At 44.6% G+C, this 20,433-nt stretch overlaps 1 protein-coding gene and 1 long non-coding RNA gene across 3 annotated transcripts in view; one reads left to right on the forward strand and one right to left on the reverse strand.

Annotated features, from left to right (window-relative positions):
- The window catches only part of LOC135371694 (uncharacterized), a 40,765-nt gene extending 31,175 nt beyond the window's left edge, over positions 1-9,590 (forward strand). For both annotated transcript variants that reach the window (XR_010415702.1, XM_064605670.1), the window contains one exon: positions 9,424-9,590. Coding sequence is in view for 1 of the 2 variants with exons in the window: in XM_064605670.1 (XP_064461740.1) it covers positions 9,424-9,577 (154 nt within the window). In the remaining variant the exon portion in view is untranslated. The remainder of the gene's footprint in view (positions 1-9,423) is intronic.
- A 2,126-nt stretch (positions 9,591-11,716) lies between these two features.
- LOC135371704 (uncharacterized) lies at positions 11,717-13,210 on the reverse strand. Its single transcript, XR_010415703.1, has 2 exons — positions 12,143-13,210; positions 11,717-11,995 (listed from the first exon to the last, which is right to left on the reverse strand). It is a non-coding gene; the product is annotated as an uncharacterized LOC135371704 (long non-coding RNA).
- Between the last annotated feature and the right edge of the window lie 7,223 nt (positions 13,211-20,433).

A 20,433-nucleotide genomic window follows, 5' to 3' on the forward strand; every position in this document is an offset into this window, starting at 1 on the left:
TTTTTGTGGAAAATAAAACCATTAAATTTTAATGAATATTTTTCCTTGATAAGGCCTCGTGGAATACTTCAACAGGAAAACTTGCAAGACACGTAACTCTTGTAGTCATTGCAGGATAAAAAGAGGAAGTGTGCGATTTTTCCAAAATTCGCTACAATCGAGCGTAAAATACGCAATGAAGAGGTCGGAAGAGACGCCTGAAACCAAACACAGTTTTATAGAGCGAGCCTTCCTCTGCAACATATTAAAAAATCTCGATGATGTTTTTTCGTATACAGGAGAAAATATTTTTTTTTGTAGTAGAGGGTATTTCCGCCGGTGGGGTGCTATATTTGTTCCTTGTGCTCCCGTTTTAATTCGTCGTATTTCCGTCGTATTTTTTCTGGTTGGTTTTCAATATGACAACCACCCGGACCAAAGGAACATGGCTCCAGTTGTGCGCTGTGGAGTTCCAATTCACCAGTATGAATATTATAGGCGTGTAGATGCATGTTCACTTGATGAAAGTTCCCTTTAGCTGTCACATTTAAATGCTGAACAATTCAGAAAAAATATTAACCACGAAAAGTCTAACGAATTATAACGCTAGAGGAAAAGACGAACGTGCAAAGAAGTCATTTACATGGCATTTACTGGAAACGACGGAATCTCGTGGTGGTGGTTCATCGTCCATGCTGTCCTAGGTTCCAGTGACGCTCAGAGCTATATAAAGCCTTGCACAATTCGCGTATGGAAGCGTATACCCGCGGATATCCGCAATACACTTCTGGGTTCTGATGAAATATGGACGCTTGTTGTGATCTGCGGATCGGACGCGGATTGCGCCGGCTCAGGAGCGGGTCAGACTCGGATAAACCGCGAGATTGCGCCATCAGCTTGCTTCACAAATACAGGTACAAAAATAGGTACAGAACATAGAGTACAAGGTGTACGAAAGCCGCTCGCGCATTTGAGAGAGATCTCTGGCGTCCCGAGTCGAGGTACGCATTCGGCGCCGATCTTGCGTTTCACTTGCAATGAACTCTACTTATCCCGTTCGGTGCAAAATGTGTTGCTGTGCTTGGTGCCGTATAATCTTTCGTGAAAGCTAAATCTGTACTTGCTGTCGTGTATCCTTTGGTAGCATCATAGACGCTCAGGACCTGTCCTCGCTACAAAAGCAATGCCGCTCCGGGGTTTTCACTGTCAGAACGAAAGAGAGGAAGTCGCCCGTGTGGGTGAAGTTTTGGTGACAGCTTTTTGTGTTGGACTTATTTGTTTGTTTGCTGCTTTGTGCTGACGGGAAATAACGTTTATTTGCTGGAAAATTTGTCTGATATATCGACCATAGAAACTGAACTATTGCTGCGTGCCGCGGGAGACGCGGATTTTTCGGATAGGATGCGGATGTCAAAAAGCTCATCCGCGCAGGGCTTTAGCTCACACGACAAAAAGTATTACTTAGAGCTGCCCATCACCGCTAATCCCCAATCTCCGTTGCCGGCACCGTACACACCGGAAACAATGCCATGAACTTAACCACCCAGGATTGCAATACGCGTGTTGTGCTATAGAAGCAAAGATTATGGTAACCTTGCAGAAGTCTTTGCCACAGCATATTGCTTGCTCATTAAAACCCAACCAGACCAGAGAAAAATTAAAAATCAAACGAATTAAAACAGGAGCCCAAGAAAAAAAATATAGCACCCCACAGGATACATGCAACGTGGGTCACTGTGGTCGTAATACCCTAACTACAAAAAAAAATCCTGTATACGAAAAAACACCCTCGAGTTTTTTAATATGTTGTAGAGGAAGGCTCGTTCTATAAAACTGCGTTGGTTTCAGGCATCTCTTCCGAGCTCTTCATTGCGTGTTTTACGCTCGATTGTAGCGAATTTTGGAAAACCGCATACTTCCTCTTTTTTTCCTGCAATGACTATAAAAGTTACGTATCTGGCGATTTTTTCTGTTGAAGTATTCCTTGGGGCCTTAGCAGGAAAAAAATATCCATTAAAATTTAATGGTTTGATTTTTCAGAAAAAAATAGCGAAGTAGGAGGAAAGTTGCGAAACTTCAGGCCTTTGTATACCTGCAGCGATTACGGCACGACAACCGGGATTTGGACGCTGTGTAGAGCATAGTTTCCTCTATAAGCAGAAGAAAACCGCACAGTTCTAGGTGCTTTCTACGAGCCGCACCTGCCGTTCACACCAGGCACGGTTTTCGCCAGCGCTGCGAACTTTGCTCGTGTCTAGCACCCGCCACATTGAGATTTGGGAAGAAATGTTTCGTAGTGTGTCGTTTTGCACTATTCGGGACTGCTAAAAAAAAGTCGTAAAAATCCGGGATCGTTTTGTGGCGGCCGAGCAGGTCCGCTGGATCATTTCGCGTGGAATCGCCCAAAGGGTAACCCCTGGTGTAACACAATGAGCTCGCATTGATAGAAGACACCCCTGTGTCATATTAATGATAGAATGATGTTGTACGTAGGACTAGGTTTCACACCCATGACATTTTTTTTTTGCAAACTTCACATCTGTTTTGAGAAACTTCCTTCAGTTTTCATTAATAAAACTTTTCACAGTGAAACGTGGTTTGCTTATTGAAATATATTTTAATATAGATATTGACGTAAAAAATGTGGGGAGAGGGCAAGCAGTGAATAGGATCGCTACGTTGAGTTCGTCGCGTCTTGACGTCGTGCTTTTAGCAGCCCGGTACCGTATGGACCGACGACGGATGCTGAGAAAGCCGGACCGCTCCTCTCCCGCGCCCGGATGGTGTGCCGACGGCCTGTGCTGCCTTGGCGGCTTGTCTAGGGGCAAATCTCCCGCTAATAAAATGTCGGAGCTATCTAAATGCAAAGGGAGAAAACTTGCTGTTCTGCCTGCCTGAAAATTATGGACCTTCAGCGTTTTGACAGCGTTGACGTTCACGACTGCTTTGAACAACTCTCAGTCCAAACAAATTGTATTTTCTGAATAGAACCCCCGAATTTGCCAAGTGATTGTAACGTTTCCATTTCTTTGTCTCCCTTTTTGTTGTTGCCAGGTACAGAAACCGCATGTCGGGTTTACCCACTCCGTAAATACTAAAACACATACTGTTCTGCAATAGAAACAACTAAAAGAGAGAGAGAGAGAGAGAATAGAGATCTCTGGCGTCCCGAGTCGAGGTGCGCATTCGGCGCCGATCTTGCGTTTCACTTGCAATGAACTCTACTTATCCCGTTCAGTGCAAAATGTGTTGCTGTGCTTGGTGCCGTATAATATTTCAGTTCAGTTTCAGTTGCAATAGGGGTGAACGGTTTGTGTCTTATCAATGTTCCTTAGTTTCAAGAGTCTGTTCAAGGTCTTCCACCTACCCGTCCACCCCTCTTGCACTCGACTTTCAGTACATTGTGCTGCCTGGGTAGGTGAAAGAACACTGACGATGAAGCAGGAAGACGCAGAACATCGTTTCCTTCTGCCGCTTGTTGCAGTCACATGAATCAAAGTGCACGTGCGGGGTTGTTGGTATATATCTAAAGTGATAAAAAAGCTGTTTTACACCACGGAATAAAATCTGTGCCACACGAGCTAATTAGAACTCCTTTCCAGTGGAGTCTTTTGCTACTTTGAATAACATCTTGCTAAAACGAAGCGCGCCGGTGACAGCGTCGATTTCCCTCTCGTTCAGTAGCGCCCTCTGAAGGCTCATTTGACGGCTTTGGTCAGACGACTGGAGCTGTGCCCCGATCTGGAACCTTCACGCAGAGATCGCTATCGTTATATGTAAAGTTGGCGCTCTCAAAAGGCGCTTTGATATACTCTCGAGAGAGAGCTCGTGGCGAATCGCGAGCTGATGGTTGGTTGGTGTTGGTGGCGGTGAAAGGAGCTCGCCGTTGTGGGCCTCACAGAGGTAATCACCAGCTGAAGTGATGCATTTAACGTGCGTTATGGGATAACGACCCGTAACCAATAGGGAGTTGTCATCTACGTCACGTTGTTACGTGGCAATAACGTGGCATGCTCGTAAGCCCCTCCCACTGGTGGTCACTTTTCGTGCTAGCGGCATTGAAAGACGACAAAACTACGCTATTTTTCAATGCGACAATGGTTTTCATAAAAGCAAATGTGAAAACGACAATGACGATGTGTCTTCGGGATAAAAGAGGGTACGGAAGCTAGCATATTTTCAAAAACATTTCAAGGCTTCGTTTTCGAGCAAATGGTAGATGATCTCGGCGGCTGCGCCGAACAAATAGCCACCGCCATGCGGGCAAAACGCCTTTGCTTGACGTCATGTGAAAACACAGTGTTGTCTTTCGTTGTGTGTTTGAGCTTCATTATAGAAAAATAAAGGAAGATATTGGATTCGTCACCTGACGAATTCTGCTTCTCCCACAAAGGAAATGAAATGAATGAAATGAAATGAAAGGGAAAAGAAAACTGAAGAGATGAAAAGGTAAAAATACAAAAACATCACCTCTCCAAGTCACCGAACTAAACCTTCACATGCGTAGCTACATCCCCTAGAGGAGAACTAAATTGCGAGAAACTAGCAGGAACGGGGAACTCGACGACACATGAAGGAGTGTGTGGAGGCGGGGTAGTTGGTGCACATTCATCATGACCAAGCAGCACAAGGACGCGGACAAAGAACGAAGACAGGACGACTGCTGACTCTCAACTGGCAGTGTTTACTAATCGAAACATGTTTATATACATGAAAAAAAAGGGGAGCCAACTACAGCAGCATTGGAACGCGCGAACTTTAAATATAAAGATAACGATCGCCATGTCAAAGTTCAAGATCGAGACCGAGGTAAAAGAAGAAGAAGATTATGACTCCAGATGTCATTGAGATTTCCGCTACTGAAGGACTTACATGCGGGAATATGACGCGTCACGAATGAAGTGTCTCATTAGTGGTTATGTAAAGTCCCTTGCGGTTTCTCCACTCGGCAGCTCGCTACTGCGCAGCGCCAGGATGTATTCCCTTCGCCATCCTATTTAAAATATTGCCTAAGAAAACCGCTCGAACCCCGATAGTAAAATTTCGATTTCTTTTATATTTTCAGTTTCTTTAAATTAAATTAAACAACTAAAAATTGTTACATACTCCCCTTCAAGCATCAGTCGGTCTGTCCTATGCACTCCTTGCTGCATCGTAGGGGGAATGCTGCAGACGACCCCAGCCGCTTGACGCGTCCGCTTGACGCTGTGCTCTATGGTGAGAAAAATTGAATTTCCTTCGACAGAAAATTGATCAAAGTGGTCGTAAATCGTGGTAAAAGCCCGTTGAAGATAAATACCGTTGACCTCATAATTGTCGAAAAAGTAGATTTTCAGCAAGTTATGCGTAACAGCCTGTATGCCACGTGCAGAAATCTAGCTAGAAAGCCGTCATCGAGTGGTTTTCCAAAGTCTCAAACTTAAAACTGCAATCCTTGATGATTTCTCTACGTATTCGGTGGCCTGAGTCGCCTATATTCTTACGTCACAGTTTTCGTTCCAATCGCACTCATTTATTTTTACAAAATGGAACATTACGGGAAACAATGGCACCTGAATTGGCAATGCTCACCAGGTACAAATGAAGACCGTACATTGCATGCGCATAACACTGAGCCTGACGAAGACGAAGTTGTGTACGCTATGCTGACATAAGGACCAGCAAGTCAGTCGGGAAGATAAATCATTGTTGCTTGACGAATTGTGGTTTATTTCCAATCACACGTCGCTTCGAGCCATATTATCTCTTAAAAATTATCTTTACCTTCTCTTAAAATTATCACCTTAAAAATGTCAAGCATCTCTGTCACATTTCTACCTCGTTGAGCTTGGTTTACAAGCAAGAAGCTGTTAAACTACGTCGTCAACGTCAATTGCCTCTCTGCTGCTCCACCGGTTCCACGTCGTAACCCATACCATGTGTTTTCTATCTTGTGCCGTTCAGGGCGGATCCCAAAACATGCTACATCGCGAACATGCTAACTAAACATGCTAAACGCGACAACATCGGCGGTGCGCACCGACGCATGCGACATGGAGGCAATAGCTCCAATCCGCCACCTGTGGAGGCCGCAGTGCAAGCCAGCAACTACATATGGCTTGCACTGCGGCCTCCACAGGTGGCGCCGTCACCGTGGAACATTGACGTCTCGCACTGTTAGTGTCGACCCAAGATCGTGTCACTTCCCTGCGCAAGGCTGACGAGCTCCAAGTAGAGCGAAACAGCTGTACTCGGCTGAGAGTGCACGATCAAATTGTAAACATATGCTCAACGTGCACCTACCGAGCTTTAGCTATTTTTCCTTTGTGTGTGTATATATATATATATATATAATGCTTTTTTTTGTCCTGACGAAGACAGTGCAACTGTCGAAACGTCGACCATTCTTTTTTTTTTCTATGTGTTAAATTGCCCATTAAATAAATTAGTTTTTGTTAACGTTCCTGTAATCTGTAGGCCAAGTCTTATTATTTCACTTTTATGTATATAAAATATATAGGGAAGTAAATTCGCAAAGGCTCTTTGGCTGCAGGTTTAATATACGTTATGAGCCCAAAACGTCGCCACACCAGCATGGGACAGCTGTTTCGGCCTTATTGGGCCTTCATCAGCAATGCGTAGGTGAGCGACCTTTGAGCGACTGACGTCGGAAGGTCACGTGGAACGTCATGTCCTCCCGTCAGGGTGAGAAACTCACCTCAGAAAGCCCGGTGCAATAAACTCCCCTTTGTGTTTTGCTGTAAGCTCTTTGTCGTCTTCTGATTTTTCCTGTTTCAGGAGGCCACGAGGTAAACAGACTTTTGAAGAAATGTTTCACTCTACTTGGAGCTCGTCAGCCTGGCGTGGGAAGTGAAACGACCTTGGGTCGGCCGTCACCGTGGAACATTGATGTCCCGCTGAAACGCGCTGTTGCGCCGACCCAAGATCGTGTCACTTCCCTGCGCAAGGCTTACGACCTTCAAGTAGAGCAAAACAGCTGTTCTTGGCTGGGAGTGCACGATCAAATTGTAAACACATGCCCAACGAGCAGCTACCGAGCTTCGGCTATTTTCACTTTGTATATGTACTTTCCGGTTCGCACTGCGGCCTCCACAGGTGGTGCCGTCACCGTGGAGCATTGACGTCTCGCCGAAACGCATTATTGCGCCGACTCAAGGTCGTGTCACTTCCCTGCGCAAGGCCGACGAGCTCCAAGTAAAGCGAAACAGCTGTTCTTGGCTGGGAGTGCGCGATCAAATTGTAAACATATGCTCAACGAGAAACTACCGAGCTTCGGCTAGTTTCACTTTGTATATGTACTTTCTGGTCCGCACTGCGGCCTCCACAGGTGGTGCCGCCACCGTTGAACATTGACGTCTCGCCGAAACGCATGGTTGCGCCGATTCAAGGTCGTGTCATTTCCCTGCGCAAGACTGACGAGCACCAAGTAGAGCGAAACAGCTGTTCTTGGCTGGGAGTGCAGGATCAAATTGTGAACATATGCTCAGCGAGCAGCTACCGAGCTTCGGCTATTTTAACTTTGTATCTGTACTTTCTGGTCCGCACTGCGGCCTCCACAGGTGGTGCCGCCACCGTGGAACATTGACGTCTCGCCGAAGCGCATTGATGCGCCGACTCAAGGTCGTGTCACTTCCCTGCGCAAGGCTGACGAGCTCCAAGTAGAGCGAAAGAGTTGTTCTTGGCTGGGAGTGCACGATCAAATTGTAAACATATGCTCAACGAGAAGCTGCCGAGCTTCGGCTATTTCCACTTTGTATCTGTACTTTTCGGTTCGCACTGCGGCCTCCACAGGTGGTGGCGTCACCGTGGAACATTGACGTCTTGCCGAGATGCAGTGTTGCACCGACTGAAGATCGTATGACTTCCCTGCGCAGGCAGGCGAGCTCCGCAACCTACAGGATAAATTAGTAAGGGCTAAAGTCAACAAACCAACAGATGAAGTTTGGGGTTGTCAACCATGCAATGGCAAAAGGTGCCGGATCTGCAAAGTAACGAAAAAGTGCGAAACAGTTCCGAGCACAAAAGGTAACGGGAAACTTCGATTGCAACTCGGCCAACGTCATATACGCTATAGAATGTAAAACCCCGTTCAGAATCAGATTTAACAATCATAGATCTGATATCATGGAGAAACAAAATCTCCCAGTTTCACGCCACTTCCAGCAGCTGGGCACTCGATTGATGACGTATCGGTCTTCATCATTGAGTCAGGATTTTGGTCAGACAGAACGAGGGAACAACGCGAATCTTTTTTCCGTATACAAGTTTAATTCTCTCATAAACGAGGATCCCGGCACCCTATCGACGGTTCGTAACATGAACACAAAATAAAAGACCATGATTCGCTGTTACAATCCCGCAGGCCACTCGGACAAATATTTGATTTTTCAGTTCACCGCGGTATGAGTAAATGAAATGAATGCCATTAAATAGGTCGCGGTGTTTTGAGAACGTGTCGTGGTGTCTTTTTTGTTCCGTGTCTCAGGTTTTATCGTCGTTTTACAATGTACAGGCTCGCCTGCAACCTTACACTTCTACCAGAGGGTAAGACGCTGAATTGAAAACACTCTTTTTGAAGGGTGTATTTTTTCTTCTTGTAGGTTTACACCCTAAAGGGTGTTAGTTATGGTATCGCGTGATTACACCGTAAAGGGTGTTTAGAACTTAACAGTGTTGTATACTCGTGCTTAACCGAAATTTGTCGAACCTGTCTTTGCGCAGGCTGTGGTTTCGTAGAACAGTATGTCATGCGCTTTTATAGTTTTCTAAACTCCCGCCCCCACCCTCTCACAAAATTGCTTGGTTCCTGACCACATCCAGCACACCAACGCTCTGCCCGCAAGGCCCTCTTCACCTTTCTGGACACCACAGGACTTCGATCCTTATTGTGAAGGGGCTTCTTGTTTCATTCCCCGCATCACCATCAGCAACGGGGTAGAGTATCGGCCCCAGCGATGAAACTCCCCAGCCATCATCCCGTAATAAAGTTGTTGTTTAGTTTTCTGCGTTTATGAGTGCCTCTTTTTATCCCGATTTTGCGTAAGGCCACAGTGTTACGTAGTTGTAAGGCAGTTCATAATCTCCATGTGTCCTGTCTTCATGTTTCGCATATACCTAATGTACATACCTCGTTGGAGCCTCTCAGGTACAGGCCTCGGCCGCATTTGAGTCATACAGAACTCGAATCGCCGCCATCATCGCCTCAAGCAGTGTTTAGTGTTTCCAATTCCAAGACGACTCAGTTTTACTTGCCCGGTAATTTATGGTCCCGATGCTGTTTCACTATCACCATGTATAATTACGGTCTATGGTAGCTGCGGGAGTATGATATATGAGTCGTGGTTTGTATAATGCTTTTCCGCCTGCAGTTGTCCTATGTAATTCGCCTTCCACGTGCATATAACAAGATGTCAGTAATGGAAATGTCTCCTCTCTTTTTTTCAGTGTAGAGACGGAACCCGGGACTGCAGCAGAGGTTGTATGTGCAGTGAGTTCTTTTGCTGGGGTGGTTCGAAAAGCTATTGCCAAAAAAGCCACCACGGCTGAGAGGTGGTCAGTAGAAGAATACGTAGCCCTGCCCTCCACACCGAGAAAATAAATGATGCACTGTGTATGTCTGTCACGTGTATCAATCACGATTCTCACAGTTTTCACTGAACTGCTGCCGGAGTTATTTGGCGAGATGAAGCATTTCATTGAACATAATTTTAAAAAAAATGTGTACTGGACGATTCTCTCATCGTGCTGGTCATCATATTACATATCAGTCCCGAAAGTTTAGAACGCTTTGCTGACTGATTGAATCATGCACGATTGGGATGCACAGACATGTGGAGGGTCGTCTAGTGCAGAACAGTTTTCCCCGTCAATGGCTGCCGCTGTGCGACAAAAAGCACCTTTATACCTGAACTAGAGTATGCATAATGCATTTAATACGATCGGTATTCCAATGTTCTTGTCTTTCCACTGGGTTCCCTATGCTACATATTCCAACATCATCGCTTCCCAGACAACTATGTATATCCAGAGGATGAGCACAAATTCAAATTGTGCAGATGTCCAACGTCATTCGAGATACCGATACAATCATCCTTTGAGGAACGTAATTTTCAAGATATTTATTTTTGTTTATTTAAGACGGATTGTCTTGGGAGGCACGTCTAAAGACACTGAGTGCCTAGCGAGGCCATGACACCCTACAAAGTGCACATGACAGAGGCAAGCACATACATGTTACCGCACGTGCCCTCTAAATTGCTTTACAATAAATAAATACAGTAGCCTATGTACACAGGGATACATACACATCCTACACATATGGTAGGCGAAAGAACATTACTTATTGAATTTAACCGTAACCCAACACTAGGTGATACCATGAGCAATAAAAAAGAAAAAGAAAAGAAGGAAAGTGAGATATACAACATATGTGAGCACATTTGCGCGATGAATGCGATCTTAACTGGTTTGTATAACTATACGAGCTGCTCTCCTTTCATTGTTTTGATTATTTGTTGTTTCGAGGCGTCGCTGTGCCACTATTGCTGGATATTCATTCAGTAAATCCGGGATTTTCCGAGTTAAGCGTTGGAATTCAATAATGTGTGCGGGAACGCGGTTTGGGAACCACACTTTGGGGAATGCCATAGGTAATTTCTCTTATAGAGCTAAACACGCTGAATGCGCGTCAAGTATATATACGCGATTAATTTCCATGGTTAGTCTATATGAATATAGTTGTTTGACGTTAAGTATACTGTGGCTTGCAAAATACGGCGTACACTTTTGAGATATCCTCAAGTTACGAATTGCGCTAACTGCTCGCTTCTGAACGGTTACAAGACTTTCAAGGCTTGTTTGTGTTCTGTTCCACCAAACTCAGAGGCAGTACATTAAACGAGAGTGATAGAAAGATATCACGTTTTGCTTGTGCTGAAAGAAAGCTCTGAATTTATTCACTACGCCAACTGATGAGCGGAGGTCAGTACGGAGTTGTGCAGTATGGGGGACTCCCGAAAAGCAAATTGTTTGCGCCTGTTCATTACGAAACGTCAAATGTGTTGCAATAGGTATTTAGATACCTTGCGTGTTTAATTCGAGTCTATTTGGTTTTAGCCGCGCGCTTAAAAGGTACATCCAGTTATTTACTTGTGTCATGACTTCACGCGCAAAAAAAAGCACGTTTCCATCAATGAACATAGTATGAGCAGGAGGCAAGCTGGCTAGTGTTGACTTGATGTTAACATTGCTTTGAGTGTGAGGGAACACGCAGGACGAACATAGGACGAGACGAGCACATAGACTCACGAATGAGCAATGAAGCTCTCCCAGGAAACGCCTGGTGCGCTAGTATACGTCTAAAAGACATTTAAATGTAGAGTTTGGGAATGTCTATTAGACGTCTAACAAAGTACCTCTATTGCTCCGTATCCGGCCCCTAGCCTTCCCCTAGCCCAGCTAACGTTACGCTACAATACGGCTATTAGCCGGATAAGTATAGCACCGATTTAGACATTTTTTAGACCAAATGTCTAAAGTGGGACAGCACTTATCTATCCACTGAGCCGTCGTATAGACATGTATTAGCCACGATGTCTAAAATCATGCATAATTTATACCTAAAGTGTGGCACTAGTGGCCCATGTATTGGTTCATCCAGGTATATGTCCCTCACGTGCACATGCAGGTATGTGTGGTTCACGCACAGTATGTCTATACAATTCAAAGAGGCACCATGGATGTTGGTACAAGGTTTATTTCTATTAACATACAGGGTAAACATTGACTAGAGTTGCAAACATGCCAAGACAAGTTACCAGACATCATGAGCACATCCCCTCTCTGCACAATGACATACCAACAAATCGCAGTTCTTGTATCACTGTTAGCTGCAAGCAATGCCTCTGTTTTCGGGTCCATGCACTGATCTTGATTGCTCCAAAGGCAACAAGTACTTTACTCACGTGTGGAGTGGTAGACGACTGTGGGTAGCAAGAAGGAACGTTTCCAAGACACACTGAAAATAGAAACAATATATATCATAAAACTATAGACGCCTGTATGTAAAAATGTTGGATGCAGCTTGTTTACTGAAGAACTGAAATTTATGCATATTTTTGATTCAGGCACTATATGCAACTGTCAAGTATTTCCCTATACATACATGTACACCACACCACGTATCCATACTCCGAATCCATACATGTCGATCCACATATCGACACCGAATCCATACATGTTGGAATCCACGAATCCACACATACGAATCCATACATGTGGGATCATATTTTGCTTGTGCAGAACCCATTTGACTCCCGACTGAAAATTCGAAGACAAAACATTTTTCTATACACTTGCATAACAGCATGGCAAAATTACAGAATGGGCGACATCAGTTTATCCCAGCACTCCTTGCATTGGGGAAGGGATAGTAGTCCATGCTTTATTTTTGCTGACTCACGCAGCATGGATCATAGGCTGAATGACGCGGAACTGAAGTAGTTTGCAGACCTTCGCATACCGCGATGTAATGCAAGTTGCCAATGTTTGAAACAGTGCTAAGCATTCTGGGACTTTCTGAAGTCGACGTAAAGAGACCGTGACGTGACACATTCTGGTCTGCAAATCAAAATGCGCACACGCTAAAAAGGAAATAGTGTTACGGAATCTGAAAAATAATCATTCTACAGCCTGCATTTCAATGGCATCAATTACATAAATACCATGCAGTTCAAACATTCCAACTGTAACTGACGCTAGCGTCAGATTAGCGAGTACATAGAAATCCAGCGATATTGAACAACAGCACAGTCAGATCTGAAAAGCTAACGGTTTTCGTTTACCTGAAATGTGATTGTAGCTGCAAATGGGGGACTCACAGGACAGGCGCTGTATTCGTCACCTCCAGTCCATGTGTCTGCAAGCACCTCTAAAAATAACAGACATGGAACCAAGAGATACCCGCGCCAACATGATGTATGCGGTTTTACAGAGCCAGCTACCCAGTCAAACAAAAAAAAAAAAGAAAGGATGGGTCCAATTGGAAATCTGAATTGGTTCCAATGGGACTCAACTGGACCAATACGAAAGCCAACTGGATTTTTAATTCCAACTGGCTCTACAGTTGGAAATTTTAAAACCAATTGGAAAGTCCAACTGGCTCCTTGCACTCCAGTTGGACAGCCAATTGGTAAGTCAGGGTCCATGGAAGCTGGGATTGGACTCAACTGGACCAATACAAAAACCAATGGGGACCAACTGGGCACTTCAGTTCGAACTGGGTTGCCGAATTGGAAATTCATGAACCAATTGCCAAGTCCAGCTGGCTTCTTGGACTCTAGCTGTACATTGAGACAAAGTCAGTTTTCAACCGGATGAGCAATTGGACATCAGAGTCTCATTATTATACATATTCTAATTGATAACTGAAATTTCTATATTCATACTTAAGAAGGAAAATCAATTTAGTCCGTCATCTCCGCTACGGGGGAGGGCTTGTGCAGTGCGATGCGGCCATTCTTAAGAGGCAATATGGAAAAACAGCACCCAGTTTTCCAACTCCTTTCCCTTCCATCATCTGCATTCTTTAGTCGGTCTTGGAATTCACCTGACATCTTTCGGAGGTTGTATTGCTATCAACCTTTGGTCAACCCTCTCTTGTTCACCACGTATTCCATATGGGTAGTCGGACGAATCAAACCATGCATCTAAAAACCGTCTTGCAACCCCCAGCAGAGTGCAATGCATATAGTCAGGGACAAAACCCTGGACTATATGAAAATGCTGAAGGTTGATCAAGGGTGAGGCTGTTTTGATGGCGTGGACGCTTTCCCCTCCCTGCACTGCACGATTCAATATCTTGCAGCATCTGTTCCTGTTGCGTGCAGTAGACTCAGTGGCCTGGACCGAATATTTCATTGAGCCCCCAACCCAGTCCCCTTTTTTTGCAAGCATCAATTACAGCCGAAGTAGTCATTAAATTGTGGTATGCCCTGCATAGGAGCCCGGGCAACTGTGTTTACTGCACAGCACACAGTATGCTTTGAACTTTCGATGTAGCCCCTAGTATTCAACCCCGAGCCTGTCATTACTCAACCTATTCATTTCTGTTACAAAAGCACTTTGAAACAAGGTCATGTCTGGCTTCTCTTTCCCGAACCACAGGGCAGCCAAGGCTAGTCTAGCCATCCTTTCATGAATCAGCAATTCATTTAGAGTTAGTTGGATTGGCCAGATAGCGGTGTTGCTTGATTTTATAGTGGTGTGCCATCAGCATTCAGCGAAAAGCTAGTCTTGTACCCAGACTCCTTCGTGGCATCAACGAAACTGCGGTACAGGTGCCCATCCCACATGTCCGACAACATTGTTATTTCAGACAATGGCTGTGTGAGGTCAAGGAGGTCAGAATTTCTGAATATCTTTTGCAATTGTGATTCAATATCCATTAGCACAAAAAAATGGTGCATCTGCAAGAGCTGACATGGTGGTTGACTTGGTGCAATTCGGGCATTGGAAAGATGATGTCTCAGGTTGACCAGTCTGTGTAAAACACCCTCGGCAAAAAAATGGAAGGTCATGGATGTGTCAGTGTGTTCCAGGAGCTTTGCGATTCTGTAGCGTGATTGTGGTAGTATAGGACAACCAAAGAACAGATTGATTACGTCCATCAAGTTTTCGAGTCCAGCCAGTGTCAGTTTATTTTTCAAGGCATACTTGAAAATCATGAGAAGCATATCCCCTTTGGACAATAGGAACAATACGTGGTAGTTGGTATAGGGTCAGGATGACGAATAGCAGCAAGAAGACAAGGACAGGGTAGAAGTAGAGAGGAGGTAGTCAGTTGAGAGTCTGCAGTCGTCCTGTCTACTTCTACCCTGTCCTTGTCTTCTTGCTGCTATTCGTTATCCCCTTTGGAGGCAGCATTTTTTTAGAGACAGTTTCTTGAAAAAGGTCAGAAAAGAAGGAGCTGCCGCCCGATGTCGATTACCCGCCACTTTCATGCGGTGACTGCAAGAACAAGAAACAATAAGCTGTCACACTCAATAAGTACATGTCGCACTACACAAACTTGGAAACCACTACCAGTCATGAAGCAGCAAGTAAGCAGCAAGCTTTGACTTTGCATAAGTATTAGGTAACTAAACATGCAGTGTCATGCAGTGTAATCCTTGAAGTTATTTTATGAAATAATCCGTTCTTGTGCATTTGCCACTTAAAGTAGCACTAAACAGCTCACCGAACATTCCCCAATTATCATGCCCCGTGAAAAAACGTGGTTGACAACATCTTTCTAGGACAGCACTTACGTCACACATCTCGCACGTGTAGCAAAGCTGCATTCCAGCTACTGGAGGTTACGAGATTTCTGATTGTAGCCAATGACAGGCCCGTTGAGACGACCTGTGGTGTGCGAGGAGAACTTGTTGTGGGGACATCGCTGCAGCCTTAAGGAGCGATATAGCACTGAATATATAATGCGCGCACTAAATGAAACACTGCGGACTTCTGGTACTTTTTGAACTGGCTATCTTGTACGCTTCAAGTGGAGAGATGTTGAGAATTTACCTCACTTCCCAATGTTACAATAAATCAACGTATAAGGGTCTCGTATTTTGACTGGTATATGGAGGGTGACATCAAAATTGTGTGGCTCTCGTAAGTAGGGCATCGCAAGGCGGGGCATGACCTGGAAAGAGTGCAGCGAATATAGTCTTGGCTTACAGACATTATTTACTGTTTGGGGCCAATAATTTTTGCGAACATTCACGGCCAGGATTGTAGGTCAATGCATTAACAAAAGGTGCACCTTCTAGGCCGGTTTAGTGCCCATTTAAATCGCACAGCCTCTCGGCATGCGTGGTTATCAGCAGGTGGTTGGGCATAACCACTGGATTAGCTGGCATGAAGTGACAGAAGTTCATACACATTTATGCCTATCAGAAAATAGCAAATCAATCAATCAAAAGTGTTTTAATCAAATGTAAAAAAAAAATTCACCAAACTTTCATTCACTTAGTGTAGGTGAGCGCAGTGGACTGAAGTGAATAGATATAGGTTAAGAAAAAAGAAACTAAATAGTTATGCAACAAATGTGATTCGAATAGTGGTATAAATAAACCTGTAAAATAGGGCAGGTTTCATGCATATCTTTATGAGAGGGAAATAAATGCAGACAAGGGGGGGGCAGCCCCCCAATCTGTGAAACCCAAGCTGACCTAACCTCACTAAAGTGAGGAGCAAAAAACCAATCCCGTCAAGAGTGGCATGGCGGCGCATGCGCAAAGGCGCGTCGTGCGCATAGTCGCTTCAGGTTTTGGCGCACGACGTCGTGCACATAGCAACATTCAAAGATCATCGATAAACTAAGAAGCTCACAACCGACGACCGCCATATTGGAAATGATGTCCACCCCGATGCAACCACACGATGCAACAGGCAGGGAGGTCGCTCAATTTGTACATTCTGGTAGCCGATGAATTTATTGCGATTTAAGCAGCGGCCGTTATTTTTGACAACGATTATTTTAACATCAGAAATTTCCTAGATGTTAACACAGAACATAAAATGATCGGCACAATGTTTTACGTTTAACGAAGCTCCGTACTACAACCAACAACCACTCTGCGCCTGCGCGCCAGCGGACGCGCGCTCATTTTCACATGTTATTGTATTAGGTAACTAAACATACAGTGTCATGCAGTGTAATCCTTGAAGTTATTTTATGAAATAATCCGTTCATGTGCATTTGCCACTTAAAGTAGCACTAAACAGCTCACCGAACATTCCCCAATTATCATGCCCCGTGAAAAGACGTGGTTGACAACATCTTTCTAGGACAGCACTTACGTCACACATCTCGCACGTGTAGCAAAGCTGCATTCCAGCTACTGGAGATTACGAGATTTCTGACTGTAGCCAATGACAGGCCCGTTGAGACAACCTGTGGTGTGCGAGGAGAACTTGTTGTGGGGACATCGCTGTAGCCTTATGGCCAGTTCTCACTTGGCGACGCCCGACGCGACGTCGTGAACGGACGGCGGATATAGATGTGCATGTCCGGCGTTGAGACAGGATAGACGTCGAGCCAAAGAACTTGCCATGCCGAACTTTTTTCACGACGTCGGCGAGAGCTGACGAGAACGATAGATGGCGACCAATTAGGTGACACAGAAAGGCCACGCCTCCTGATTTTTCGTCTGCTTTGGACGACGGAATGCCACTGTGGTGGGAACATGAAAATCGTGCGCGCTGACGGGGCGGCGGAAATGCGCCCCTACTTCCGCCGCCCGCACACGACGCAGCGTCGGGCGTCGGCAAGTGAGAACTGGCCTTTAAAGGGTCTCTGACCAGAACCTGGTCAATGTCTTCGTTTGTATGAATAACGAACCTACATGGTGCCTTTAAGTTACAACTGAAACGTTTCGTCTCTGCGGAGTCGCGAACTATTTCAAACAAGGCGCCGAAAAGCGGTTTCGATTTCTGCCCTCAACTCATGCGATCAGCGCAAAACTCTAGCTATTATGCAGTGGATGGCAGTGGTTTTCCTATGTGTATGACGTCAAACGCCCGTGGCGCTTATTGGAGCAAAGTTCGCACCGGAACTTCCGGTGATCCTCGCATTGCTTGGCGCTTTTCAACATGGACGTCGAAGGAAGCGTAGCAGAATCAACAGCACTAGGGCTTTTCAGCGATCTTTCTACCACCGAGAAGGAAGTTTTGTTGCGTGCAGCAGAGTTCGGAAGCCTTGCTTTTGAAATGTCGCCGGGACCGCGAGTTCAGCATGAAGACGAAGTTTCACAGGCATCGGGCACGCAAGAAGTAGGCAGTCTTACCCGCTTGGCTTCGACAAACTGGTAAATGGGGTTTTAGCATTCATTATGATGGAGCACATGAACTGTTTGTATAGATTTCTTGTTTGTGTGAGCTGTTCTTTTTTTTTTAAGGTGTCAGTGTGGTTCATGCATCACAATGCCAACAGAGGTAGAGTGTTTATGCTGCAAGGAGCTCGGGAGCACAGCTGAGGAGTTGCAGTACGACTGTATAACAACCCATGAGGATTTCAAACTCTTGTGCCTCAATACAACAGTCCTCAAAGTAGCGTACTTTGAACTTCGAGGGCAGCACGAACCCATGAGCGCTCATATTCACAAGTAAGTAGCATATCTCATGCACAATCATGTTGGTTGGTTTCAATACAAAAACTATTATTCTGAGCTTATCGTTATCGTCATTGGTCATTACATTTTCGTAAAGATAGTAGCCGAAGCAATGCCACATAGTAGCGTCGTAGTACCTTTAACTTTGTTCAAGGTTTCCAATGTCTTATACAGGAGATACAGGTACACCGCATACCGGCAGTTTGCGAGGTGGGTGTGGCACAAACTCGGAAAAAAACAAAAGAATGGTTATACCAGCCTGTGCAGTGAATAGGATACGAGAAGCCTTCCCCACAGAAACTACTACAGGATTTAAATACCCAAGATACTAGGTGGAGGTACGTCTCATCATATTTTTCCTCATTTCGTTCAAGATTCATATTTACGGAAAAGTGGGCTTGGTATGGAGAGCTTGTGTTTATAAGTCAGTTAGTCCAGTACAGAATGTTCATTCGTACCTATGTGTGAATATTCAGACAATAAAGGCATTTGAGGAATCTCTCAAGCACTTTCAAACTAATTTAAGTTATGTATCCTGCATGCAAATTTCATAACCGTTTTAAATATTTGTAACTCGAGTTGTCCAATATGTGAATACAGAAGCTGATTGGCACATTAGCAGTACATTGTTTGGAATTCATGTTTTAGCATGACAAAACACAAGAGCACATTTTTCAACACTTTTGTGAACCCCAGTTTCAATATTCATTTTGCATAGTGAACATAGTGACTTTGCATAGTGAGAGATGGGGCTCTTTAATGTGAGTGGAGACAGAAAGTGTGGTATATATCTTCGTAACAGCAACACGTTGCATGGAATGGGGGCAGATACAGTTACAGACATAGATACAGGCAGTCTATGTTCACAGACCCCCTGAGATCTTAGAATTAGAAGAAATTAACTTTCACTTTCTTATAAAGACCTTTCGTTTGTAGAGCTATTTATGCTCATGGCCTCTATCGCGCAAACTGGAGCATAGCTGTAACCACACCCAAGCAGCAAAATGTACTGAAAGTCGAGTGCAATAGGGGTGGACGGGTAGGTGGAAGGCCTTGAACAGACTTGTGAAACTAAAGAACATTGATAGGACACATCCCGCCCCTACTGCACTCTGACTTTCAGTACATTGCGCTGCTTGGGCAGAATATCGTCTGCTGTGCACATTTCTTAGTGAGCAGCCTGTATTGTGTATGACAATGTTCCTCAGGATGTAAAGTGTGTGAAAGAGGAAAGTGCAGGAAGACTGCAGAGACAACAGGGAATTTAAAAACAAGTAGAGCATGTGAACGGTAGTGTGTTGAGATGAGGTCGACGGAGTGTGAGACTGTTACAAGAGTGGAATGTGCTGTGTGTTGTGCATCTGGTCACCACAAGTCCCTGACACCGAACATCAACTCATCAGCTGGTTTTGCAAGGGTAGAGTTACCTCGGACTCTGAACTCCACCAGCAACACAGCTCGGATATTGAAATCCAATCCTCTTCTGACACGTTTGCCCACCCATTCACTTAGCATGTTGTTAAGCGTTGTTCAAACTGAAACTGTCTCATTGTTCCCAAATAGTAGGTCATTGTAGGTCATTTTAGGTTTAATCACCTCAAGTATTGTATGATTGTTAGACACCAGTACATTAGATTGTTGTACGCAAGTAAATGAGATTGTTTTAAGAGTACCCTGTGACTGAATGCTACTTCATTCTGCTCCGTCCACCAGGGGTGCTCACTACACACCAGTTGACCGTTGAAAACCTCAGTTTTTCTTTTGTGTGCAAAGTGTGGGGTCAGTGGGAGTAGGCTATAGCCCTTGCGAAAGCAAGCTTTGTGCCTTTGGCCGTGCAAATATTTTCAATTCCCCGAGTTTGTGGGTGAGAAGCATTTTGTAGTCAAACATGTTGTAGCATGAAATGTGGTTCATATAGTTTATTGTGGCACTGAGATGATATCTCCATCCTATGTTTACAGAAACTGTTCCAAAATAGTATACATGATGCCCCGTCATGCATTATTGTACTTTGGGGAAAAATAATATTTCACCTGAGACAGAAGGCAGTGTTGGTGACAGTGTCTGGCACATGTTACATTAGCAGCTATTCTTAAAATGTTGTAAAATAATATGCATAAAAGATGTTCCAAATGTGAAACTATGACGAAGTTCTCTTGTTTGAGTTCGAGATTTCTAATGTGCACGAGCTCTATCCAGCAACCCCCTGTATGCAGCTCCCTGCTTGCTCACTATGAGGCACGTTTTATGTGCAGAAGTACATCGGATGCTGTTATTGTACAAGCAGAACTCTCTGTGG

Source organism: Ornithodoros turicata, chromosome 1, assembly GCF_037126465.1.
Source record: "Ornithodoros turicata isolate Travis chromosome 1, ASM3712646v1, whole genome shotgun sequence".
NCBI classification, from domain to species: Eukaryota; Metazoa; Arthropoda; class Arachnida; order Ixodida; family Argasidae; genus Ornithodoros; species Ornithodoros turicata.